A 12366-nucleotide genomic window follows, 5' to 3' on the forward strand; every position below is an offset into this window, starting at 1 on the left:
AGTCTCTATATCGCCCCGCAAAACATCTCATTCTACTGAGATTCGGACCTCGGAACAGTACCATAAATATTGTAACATATCTACGGTAACATACTCTTGTACCGGCTGTTTACGCTACAAATAAAACTCGCTCCTCCATCCATCGGAGCAACCACCAAATTTCAACTTCCTCATCCACAACACCATGACCCCCACACGCTCATCAATATTTTCTGTCACTAAATCTCAGTGATATAAAAAGATAACCTAAAATCTGGCAATGTTTTTCTCTTAAGTGTTTATGTAAAGTTCTCCTGTCACGCTCAATTTTCATCTTCTTCCCGTTTACACAGAGACTTGAAATTCGGTACACAGATTCTAATGCGTTGACAATACATTCTACTAAAATTTGGGTGTCATCCTGTACTCCAAAGATGGGATCTCCTTACAATGTTCTTCAAAAAAACTTTGTTTAAACAAGCTGTGATAGGATCATGTACCTAAAATATACTTTATTTTATTCAAAAAATTATAATAATTGTAAATATCAGTGGCGTGTGGTTTTTCTTGTATGGATTCTGTTGAAAAAAGTACATAATAAAATAACTACTGTTTGCTACATATCATCAACTTGAGAGCGTTGTAAGTAATTGTATCTTGGCGCATGGCCGGTGAAACAGTATAGCGTGTGGTGTTGCAATGTGGCAGCTCTATATTCTAAAAATATATATATATAATTTTAATAATGCAGAATATTTAAGAAAAGTAAAGTTTAGTAAATAGAAATTTACAACATACAGTATAACCCCTATTTTACGTTTTTTAAGGGACTGAAAAAAAAAACCTAATTGGAGGGAAAATGTAAAAGTGGGGGGGGGGGTATTGAAAAAAAGAACATTTAAATTTTATGTTTCTAAAAAAATAACGTTTTATTAAAAAACAACATTTAATTAAAATTTTTATTAAAAAATCGGGCCAATCACAGCGTCGCTCGCCGACCAATCACCGTGCCCCGTTCTAAAGACACGGAGTTTTCCCTCCAAACACCTTACGCCGTTCGAATGTCACGACCCAATCATTGTCAAGCGCGCGTAACTCGCATATTTTGAATATATCCAACGTAAATCGCGGGAAAGAAAAACGTAAATGCGGGTATTAAATGTACTGAAATACATCGGGACTGAAAAAATTTCACGCAATTGCCGGGAAAACGTGAATTCCGGGCACGTAAAAACGAGGTTATACTGTATATGATAACACAATAAATACCTTCGAGAGAAGAAAAAGCTTCGTAACTACAGCATCTATGGACCGCATGCCACTGGTGACTATGTATTTGTATTTAAAAATGAGTGGTTGGTTTTCAAGAATGAAATCACGTAATAGATGCTTGGTAAGCAAACATTTAATTTTTACTAGTTATTAAAGCTACGCCTTTTCCATAAACTAAATATCATGTTCCTTTGAGCTATGAGAACAATGATTCCTTTTTTTATAACAACAACATAATGTAAAATAACATTTATAGTATTTTCAGTTGTATTATTTTGTAGTGGAACAATATAACCTTGAACTTGTACAGATTGTGAATAGGGGTAGTTAATTATCGCTATCAATACTATTTCCGATTACTCTTACGTGAAGCCTATTATATCGTTTTCATTCACTCGACGTCACTCTAACTAGGTCATATTATCTGTCAAAACTATCGAACCTCACGTTTATGTGGTATGTTTATAGTATTCGTATTGCCATGTGATACCATTAATTACTGTATCTTTTTTTAGTTGGTATCTAATATAATTAAAGAAATTGAATTGCTGCCACCAGAAGATGTGAAATATGCCAAACAGGAACTGCTTAATTGCCGTGATCGTTTCTTGGAATTGGTGGAAGGAGAACGCTTGAATCATCTCGGTTGTGATGTTGATATCGGTCTATTTAGTACAGATGCAGCATATAGAAAGGAAGCAATAATCAACTTATCCAGGTGAGATTATTCTATCATATAGCGTAATTTTAATGTTATTTACTTAAATTATTTTCAAATTTACAAACAATCTCTTAATCTTATTTGCCGTAATTATTTCTTCTTTTGTTTTTTTACACTAAATCAGTAGGTATAATTTAATGTTCCAATTTCTTGTTTAAAGAACATCGAATGTCGAGAATTACAACTTGGCCAAAGATTTAGCAAAAAAATATGGAATCGGCGAACAAGAAATTGCAGTCAACCATATATCATACATCATATTGCATCACAAGACTGTGGGTGTTGCTGAAAGTACTAAATTTATAACTGAACCCGATTTGATTGCCAAACTGATTATGGATGCCGCCAATTCAATACAAAGGTAATGTTTACAAAGTTTCAAAATTGTTATAATTTTAATTATGTTTTAATACGTAGCACTTTATAGACCAGTGTTTCCGAAAGTGGGGTACGGGATGAGTTTGGTGGGGGTACGCGCTGCACCGGGCTTTGGCTGCGCCTGGTGCAACAAGCATTAATACGACATCAATACAACATCCATGCTAGAAGGTTTATTGCATGCGGAAGAAGAGCAATTAATTGTTGGAAATAGCTTCAGACGGATTCTTGAAAATAAATATAAGGAGTGTACTTTAACATCACTCTGGTTGCAATTGTGTATCCAGTTTTAACACAGAAAGTCCTGAAATACATCTTTCCTTTTCCAACTTCATATCTATGTGTGTAGATATTAACTCAAAGAAAAGGAACAGGCTTTTGGATGTGGAACCGCATCTCAGATTAAAATTAACAACCAGGGAACCAAATTATGATGATCCGTCTCAAGATAAACAATTTCATCCTTCTCATTGATTATAATGAATGTTATTTATAATATAGGTAACTTTTATTTATATTTTATTATTAATGAATTTTATTTTTCGTTTATTATTATTTTGTTTATGGTACTTACTATAAAAGGAAAAAAATAAATATATTTTTTTTGTTATTAAAGTATATTATGCAATTTTTTTTTGACGAGGGGTACTAAGTGTTTGACACCCACGGTGGCCGCGTGGCTTAAGCGCTGGACTATCACGCCGTGGGTCTCAGGTTCGAATCCTGGGTCTGGCAAGTACACATATTGTTTTTCAATTTGTGTGTGAGTCAGGGTATGGACCTAATAGGTTGAGCAAGTGGCTGACATCTATTTCTCGTAAAAAAACAAAAATCTGTTAATACAACCCTCTATTCTGTGGAGGCCCATATGATCCTATTATGATCGGACATGGTCGGAAAAAAACTAAGTGTTAGGAAAATTATAGAAAGGGTACACAGATGTCGGAAGTTTAGGAATATAGACCATAATTATACCTGCTTTCGTATTGCTAGTATATAAAAACATATTCTTACATGTTTTGACACTTACAATATAAATTGGACTAATAGATAATATTTTGTCTGTTACAGTTTGCAGAACAATGTCTGGATATCGCTAGATGGAAAAGATCATCAAGGAATAATTCTTTATTTCAATTTGATCGACCAAATAAATAATCGTCACCTGTTTAATGGAATCAATGCTAAAGAACATTTGAAATTAATCAAAAAAGTAAAATGTGCATGTTCGTGTGAGTTTAACTTCTAATTATCGATCATTAATATGTTCATGATTTATAGTGATTTACTAATAAAATGAGACACCCAATGAATTGCATGTCCGGAAACTTGTCGTATGCAGTTCGCTATATAACACTTCAATGTGAAATGTTGTATCGGAAATATATGGCCGTATATTAAAAACCGTCCAATCTCGTAGGGTCATATAGTACTGACATACAATTCATGTCTAAATAAAACATGGATCTTGTCGGTTTACAGGAAGGCAGCAGCAAACAAATTTTGAAAATAGCCGATATACTGGATTATTTGTAAGGTTAGGTTAGGTTTTCATTTTTGAATTCATTAATTTTGCCAAAATTGAATTAATGTTCATATTGAATCTAATAAAATTGGAGACCGTATAGTATACGGTCATCTCTTTCCGATAAGAAAGCTCACGGCGAACTGTGCTACGGTGAAATGTTTTACGTACAATTTACATGTAACCAATGAATTGTTACCAGTGTTATACTCTTTCTTAAAACTAATCGAATAGGTACCATGTGTTTCTTAATTCTTATAAATAATTTATGCAGTGTTGCCATCTGATATTATTTTGCATTATCATAAACATATTTTATTTTAATTATCTATGATTTTTGTTATAGCGCTAGACTACAAGTTACTAATAAATTTACCGAGTCAGGAAGACTTGGTGGCCCATATTTTGCCATCCCTTACCAAGGAAAATATAGGACTCATCGCTAAATTGTTGAGAAATGTGCCTCCATGCATCAGTATAAATTTCAACACAAGCAATATGTATAGATTATGGCTGTCCAAGTTCTTCTTTGATGTAAGTACACAATTCAACTATTTGTATTATGTGTTACAAGTTTTTATGAAGGAATATGGTGTTATATAATCGTATGGTAATCAGTAACACGTCGAATGACTGATTTTGAGGCCCCCTAAGATAAAAAATGAACTATTTCAGCTGTAAATAATAATGTAAATAAAGAAAAAAAAATCGGTGTGTGTACTTATGTACATATTGTGTTAGAAACTATACTTCTTTGGCGTAACAAAACAAAAACAAATCTTGTGATAAACTAGATTCTTTGACTAGCTCTTAATTATCTTGTTAAATTACACATTCAAGAAAAAGGACCGCTTATTGGACCGCCATTGGTTTATTTCTATACACTTTAACTTATATTACTAAATTATATAATGGTTTCTCATTGTTTTTATTTTTAAAGTATCAACTGCCACTCTGACGTTTAATCGTTTGTTTACGTAAGGAATTGCAAATGGCCAACAATAATAAATTCGCTGCCTAGGCAACGGAACAATTCTAAACTATAATATTATACTGTATAATCGTCACGATTGCAGTATCATACTGTGGCGTAAAGGTAGTGATAACCAAACAATCGGTGGTTCAAATCCATTCGAGTGCGTTTTTTTTCATGTGAAAAAATAAATGTGTTATAATAATATTGTATATATATTAATTATGTATTAATAAAACATGTCACACGCCAAAAATACACTCTAATCTGATTTCTCAAACGCGCCAAAAGAAGTATAACTTCAAAAATGTTTATATTACTCACCTCTAAAGTATTACTTAGCTTCGTTTGCGTATAAATTTTATGCTCATCCGACAAAAAATATTTAAAATGTATAAGGATGGAGTTCTCTTCCTTCCTCTATTTATAAATAATAAGTCGTGGGTGTCTCGAAGAGTATACAGTATATTTGATTTTATACGGTAACAATATAATAATTTGATGTGCGCAAGTATAATAAGTTGGAGGTAATTTATACTGGAACTACGGCGTATTCAAACCATGTACCTAGCTCAATCGAATAGCTCACTTGACTCTGATAGGAGTGCAAGCAAGACGACTAGTGAACTAGGTGAATTACGTCTCTTGACGAAAGCCAAGCTCGACTCAATTCTAATTGATTACTGAAGGCCAAACGTCACCTTATATAGTCAAATAGATGACCACTTCTCTGCCGTCTATGTGATAATGTCTGCGCGCTGTAGTGGGAGTGCCGAATAGCGGGGGCGCCTAGACGGCGCTGTATGCGACGTACGATGAGTGAAAGAGAACGTATTCGAAGGCCTCGCGCTATAAATGTCAATAAATCAACGTTAGACCAATTTTAATGTACAGGAATTCGGTGAGGCACCAGAAATATATTTATACATTTGATTGTTAAATTATCGCATGATTGATTATTTATTTCTGTTATGGATTCTTTAGGTAGAAATATAACTTTCATCGTTAGGCTTTTATGGTAATAATGCCAACTATCACAAAATAAGAAACTCTCACAGGAAAGACTCAGTTTGACCTACCAAGATAATATTTTTTACATGAGACGTGAAAATAATTCTCTCGAGCAGTACGATAATTAAAAATAAAAGTTTTTTTGTTAAAACAAAAATCTTTAAACGTTAAGATTTTTGTATACTTTACTTTAATAATTTATTGTATGTTCGAGGCCCCCTTTTAAATCTTGTGATGACTCAATTGACTCCTGTAATCCAAACAACCGAATGCAAACAGACATTATGTACTATTTTCAGCTTGGTGACCATACTCCTTCATCTAAAAAATGGATGCAGCAATACAGAGAATGCTCTGGTTACTTCAGTAAGTTAAAAAAGGAAGATGTACTGTATTTGACGGAAGATATTCTGTTCAGTGACTTTGGCCTTCAAAAGTAAGTACACCAATGAAGAGCGACCCTTGGAAATACATGATTTATATTAAAGAAGGTCACCTGATAATTTCTATCTTATATTTTAGGGTACCATCGACTACTCGTATACAAATCGCACTACAAACTGAAGAATACTGTGAACATGAACATTCCAATAGCTGTAATGGGACCTCAAAAAACAATGCAATGTGAGTAACAGCTGTTGCATATTTCGGCTTCTTTTTGGTGTTGTAATTTTATAACTTTGAAGGGATGTTGTCGAGTTTAAGGTTACAATGGAAGGTTGTTATATAGATTTTATTTTTCAGATATGAAGATCCAAATTGGAAAGATATCGGGGACGAGATTGGAAAATGGGGAAAATTTCTAGAGAATTACCATTCGGAGAATGTAACATACTTAGTGGGAGGATTTTTAGGTCTCCCCCAAGATTTTTGGAGGTAAGTGTTTGCAATTTGTTATAATCTGTGAAAAATTATGACATTTCTCTTTCAAGTATTGTTGGAATGATTTCGAAGGAAAAAACCACTATCCGCCTATCTTTTTTTTTTATATATCGGCAGTCAATAAAAAATGTATTGTCTATGCCAACAATTGATTATACTATTATGCATAAAATTGAAACCATGGCCGTAACAACACTGTATATATAGCGGGTCTCATGGTGCAGTGTGTAATATACTGGCCTTTCATCCGGGGCCTCCGGGTTCGTTTTCTACTAAGGTCACAATATATTTATGTGATTTTCTCAAAGCCTGGGTGTTTGCGATTGTTTCACTTTTATTACTAAATACACTACTGTCCATTGGACCTCTTCACCTGTTGTAGTACAGTCGAACTTGGTTATTACGAGGAAGATGGGACCGACTGAATTTGCTCATTATAAGCGTTACTCGTTATGTCAGAGAATAGATATTTTGAAATGAGCGGTCACACAACACATACAGTCGCAATTCAAACAAAAATACACAATTAGAATTTTTCCCCGAAACAAGTATGGCATTCATAAACTACAAAATAAGTTGTTTATTGTAATGAACGCTGGTAGGTAACACAAACCTTGGATTTTTTACAAGTAATTTCAACCATATGCGTTGATACTTTTTCAATCTTGTCGGCGAAAACACCAATTAGGTAGGTACTTAGACACTTAACTAGTGTCGTAAACGTAATCCAATTCCGGCGGCATCCTGTCCGGTCGGATTTTATTGCTTGGGGTCAAAATGTTTTTAAACAATCGACACATTAACAGTTATAAGAAAATTTTTGCCGATACTTTAGCTCGGTATACCCGATAAGTAGCTCATTATAAAAGTGAATAAATGTTGGAGAAAATCATAAATTAAAATTTCAACGAATGTTTCCTCATTGCATCCGAGATTTCGCTATATCCGTGATCGTAATAACTGAGTTCGACTGTATTATAAAAAATATATTTATCTGTACATATTATATTGAACAGTCACTAGTGTATTGCAACCAAGAAGGACATTATAATAACGACCATTTAAGACCGTGTTTGGTACAGGGCAGGTTTAGTCGTAATTTAATTGTGATGTTGTAATTTAATTGATGGTTAGGATTAACCAGGGAATAGATTATTCCATCTAACCTGGTACATTGAGAGACACTGTATATAAATTGAAGCGAAACAAATGTATGTACACAAATATATCAGGTGAATGATTCAATCTTTTTGTTTTTATTAATGTTGATGTTTCTTTAGGGATTTTGAACGTACGCGGGGGGACAAAGCTGAGATGTTAAAATCATTCAAAATATTAATGTGCGAGAACCATTTGCCGTTGAGGAACATAAAATCTTTTCTACATTTTATGAACGATGATATCACTCTGGACGAAGTCTTATTATACACGTTGGAAGACATACATTTTGAAGCAAGGTATTTAAATTTTTTTTTAAATCCTTTCGTGCAGTTATATTGTGAACTCATTACTAATGCTTAATTATTTTTTTTAGAAGTATACTCAGCCCGATAACAAAACGTTTGATGGAATATAAAACTGAAAAAATGTCCATCGACCAAGCAGTACTTGATAAATTAAAGCCATATTTGACGAGCACATTCTTATCTTCAAAACAGAGACTCGAGTTAATGTCACTCTACAAGGTGGGTAATTTTATAATATTTTCACTAAATTTCATTATAAACATTTAATTAGGTTAAACAGTGTTCAGTAAAAACAAAACAATGATTCGGTTGGTGTGCGTGCGGATGGGGTACAGAAAGTTCCAAAACGTTACTAGATTTTTTAATGTTTTTTTGCGTATAAGTTAAAACACATTGATTCAAAATTAATAACCATTTATTGATAAAAATGCTTTGTGACAATATCCTTTTTTTCCATCAAGAGTCGTTTGTTTGTTTCCGTCTTCCTTTCTATATGGAAATTGTGGACCTTTCTTCTAATAATACCTTTTTCGAAATCACCGAAGTTGATTTTAGTATTAATCGCTTTCCACTTCCTATTGGGCGAAGAGAAAGCGGACTCTCTCTCCATTTTTTTTAAATCGCCGTAAAATTTTTCAACTGTCTGCATCTTTATTTTCTGCATGCCAATACTCGTACAAATTAAAAATGAGTTCTTTAGATTGACCAGTAAGCGGTATGCCGCGTCCTAATTTAATTTTTTTCGACATCTGTAATTAAATAACAAAATATGATTCCAACAAATCAGTTTCAAAAAAATACTTACTTTTTGTATTTTTGGTCACGGTGTACTTTTGAGTAAAAACAAAACGTGCCGTTACTTCGAAGATCGGAGCCGTACTAATTACCTGGCAGCAGATGCGCGGGTATTTGTACGCATACAATCCACGAACCGAATCATTGTTTTGTTTTGTGCTTCAAGTAACAATTTCTTTCAATTAATAGAAAATAAATATAACACTATAAGGCTTCTATTCTCAAATACCGATATGTCTACAATTGAATATTTGTAATTAACAATTATTTAGTGTTTCAAACACAAGTGCATAGTTTTAACATCAGTTTCTTTTTTCTGTTGTATCGTATTTTCATATTAAATCAATTTACCCATTTTTCTTAGCCGATAATATAATTATTACAATACATAGGTATTAGCATAATAATAATAATTGGTCATTTTTTAAGATTTTTTAGTATGTTTTTGATAGTTACATATTGTGTGATACTACACATCATAGAATATGTACTTTTTTCCTTAAATTACATATGTGTTTTTGTTTTTAGGCTGATACAGATAACGCCAATATAGAAATGTTGGGTCGTATTTCTATGGAAATTATTACTAACACTTGGGATAAAGAATTTACTGAAAGTATCAAAGGTATAACGATTTCTTTTTTAGTTTAAATAGATTCTATTGTAAAAACGGGTATACTACCATTTCATATGTATGTGTCGAGGTATCTCAACAGATTTTATGAGAATTGGTTGCTTACTTCACTTTTAATTCACTCATTGATGTCCATCTGTAGTTGATTGAGTAATAATATTTAAAAATATGAATTATCATCGAGGAAGCGAGAGTGCCAACCACTGCCTCATGAAATAGAGTATTATTACATTATTTTACTTTTATGAAGTTGTTATTGTTAATCAGTAGCGAAGGGTGGAGGTAGGCTGTTAAGATCAGCCATAAATAGTGCACATTAAACTTTGTTAGTCATAAGTATTTGTTTTTACTGAAATAGGACTACAATTTTTGTATTCTTAATCCAACGAAAACAAATAAGTATGAATGAAAAAGTGTGCACAATTTTGTTGTATCGCCCAAAATATACCAAAACTATTATGGTTTGGTTTAATTGATTTTTAAAAACTAACCATCACTATCTGCAAATTGTAGTCTTATTTCAATGAAAACAAATACGTATGACTGACAATGTTTAGTATGCACTATTTATGGCGGATCTTAACAGCCTACCTCCACCCTTCACCACTGTTGTTAATAGTACCTTTGCACGATAATTTTACAAAAATAAACTATAATTTATCTTTTTCCAGAGTGTGATCTTGTCGACGCAACAAATCGGTCAAATATATTTTTAAATCTATTGGAGCATTCAGATTCTTGGGAGAAATTAAAAATTATGGTGGATTTAATAAATATGTGGCCATTACCCGTCTATGAAAAGTGAGTTTTGAAACACGTCAGATATAAAAAATTAAATTTCAACACCTACTTAACTTTATTTTATTTTTCAGCCAAAACGAGAGTCCACATTTATGTCTAATAATTAAAATTTTAAAGGATGAGAAAAAGCTAAAAGATAACATTCCTCTGTTAAAGCTGTTGATGGATAAGCACTCTATATCGGAAGACGTAAGTTGAACTAAGAATCACAAATTATGACGTATGACCTGTTATAAAAAATTATAATGGGAAAAATTTTAATTTTCTTTTTTTTTAGGAAATATGTTGGATAATTTCAGAATTGAAATCCAATAATTGTGTTGGACAAATTTGGCTATGCATGCTCTCATCGCACGAATCGGTACAAAGAAAAGAACTTCCGACAATATTGGATGAAGCAAAAGTAAGTTCACGAATCATGCCATTTTTTATTAAAACCAAAAGTGAAGATCATCGGAAGTAGTGTGTACTACCTACATTTTCAGATTTGTATCAGATTATCTTCAAGTAACCCTTATGAGCTATGTATTTAATTTTCCATTAATTTTATATGAAGTGGAAACTTCAATGTAACGCAAAAAGGCACATGATTTCAACACTTTTACGCATAGCAAAAAATAGCACACTGTGAATAGAAACTAAAATATTGTTCCCCTTTGTCATTTAATTATCGGATGTTCGAAGAAAGAAGTTGTTCAAAAAAGCCACGTGAAACAAAATAGTAAAAGTTTGAGTCGAAATCATATGTTTCTCTATACACACTTGTTATTATTTTTGACTATTACACAGCTATTTTGTTTTTTGATTCATTTACAAACTTTGCTGAGACATTAACACAGCCAGTGCTCAAAACACGCCTGGCGTGTGGCTATTAGATACATATATATTCACTGCTGACCAGTTAATTACCATATTTAATTATCATGCTAATTGCTACATGCCAGGCGTGTCTTGAGCACTGACCGAGTTGTGGTAATTAACTGGTCAGCGGTGACTATGTTAACTGAAATATGGCAGGAATATTTTCTTCTTCCCTAAATGATTACTTAATTATGCAGTCGAAGCAAGTCTGTCGAAGTGGCAATACACCTCTCTGTGCCAATTTTTTTCATTCATCGTTTGAAGGATTTATAGTAAAATTTTAAAAACATTACTAAAATCACTGATAAAAAATGTAGATACAAACATTCTCATATTTACAAATTGTTTTTTATTGTTACAGGAAATTGAAAAACTGAAAGATCACATGGACAGCAGTTTAATGTGCTTAATTCTAGATAAGGGATTATTTAGCTATCTTGTCAGAACTTCTATTTATCCGAGTTTAGTAAAATTTTTGTTGAAAGTCGAACCTTCAGAAGATGTATCCGTCCAGTGTGCTTACACCGTTGATATGGCAATCAATGATTTGTTCAAGAAAGGATTTATCGCTGAGGCGGGTTCTTTGAAGCTTGCTGTTATGGGAATACCAAACACATTGAGAGGTTTCTCGCAGGCAATTAATTTCCACAAAAGACAATAAGAGAAAGCAGATGTAGCAATAAATCATAGACAAGCATTAGTGTATTTATTCTATTTGTGCAGCTTAAATTTTATTTTATTTATAATGTGTATGTTGATTAATTTATACATAAAATTCTTAAATCAATGAACACAATGATCTTTTATTAGAACCTATTATCCTTATTACTACCACACCCATTGCAAAATCCGAACATCAAATGGTTATACTCTTATCTACGTAGAGATAAAAACCAGAACCCTGGGCTTAAGATTCTGGGTTTCATCCCAGCTAGGTTGATACTATATTACGAAAATGTACAAATCACTGCATATCGAACAGTATTTTGTGATCTTTGTAAATAATTTTGTGAAACATTCAACTAATGTATTGAAGTTGCTGGTCTACATTAACTGCTATAGGTAACT

The 12366-nt window shown here is 32.7% G+C and overlaps 1 protein-coding gene across 1 annotated transcript in view; it reads left to right on the forward strand.

Moving 5' to 3' along the window:
• LOC147072544 (NBAS subunit of NRZ tethering complex-like) overlaps nt 1-12094 on the forward strand; it is a 39424-nt gene extending 27330 nt beyond the window's left edge. The window contains exons 29-42 of the mRNA XM_085946938.1: nt 1767-1969; nt 2133-2333; nt 3422-3582; nt 4222-4409; nt 6159-6295; nt 6382-6483; nt 6604-6735; nt 8022-8198; nt 8276-8426; nt 9531-9627; nt 10308-10437; nt 10509-10626; nt 10715-10840; nt 11660-12094. Of these exons, the coding sequence (XP_085803064.1) occupies nt 1767-1969; nt 2133-2333; nt 3422-3582; nt 4222-4409; nt 6159-6295; nt 6382-6483; nt 6604-6735; nt 8022-8198; nt 8276-8426; nt 9531-9627; nt 10308-10437; nt 10509-10626; nt 10715-10840; nt 11660-11959 (2223 nt within the window). The 3' untranslated portion in view covers nt 11960-12094. The remainder of the gene's footprint in view (nt 1-1766; nt 1970-2132; nt 2334-3421; nt 3583-4221; nt 4410-6158; nt 6296-6381; nt 6484-6603; nt 6736-8021; nt 8199-8275; nt 8427-9530; nt 9628-10307; nt 10438-10508; nt 10627-10714; nt 10841-11659) is intronic.
• The last annotated feature ends 272 nt before the right edge of the window (nt 12095-12366 follow it).

The sequence above is a fragment of the Rhyacophila brunnea genome, unplaced genomic scaffold, assembly GCF_057557595.1.
Source record: "Rhyacophila brunnea isolate RB1 unplaced genomic scaffold, BYU_Rbru_1.0 scaffold_2, whole genome shotgun sequence".
Classification (NCBI taxonomy): Eukaryota; Metazoa; Arthropoda; class Insecta; order Trichoptera; family Rhyacophilidae; genus Rhyacophila; species Rhyacophila brunnea.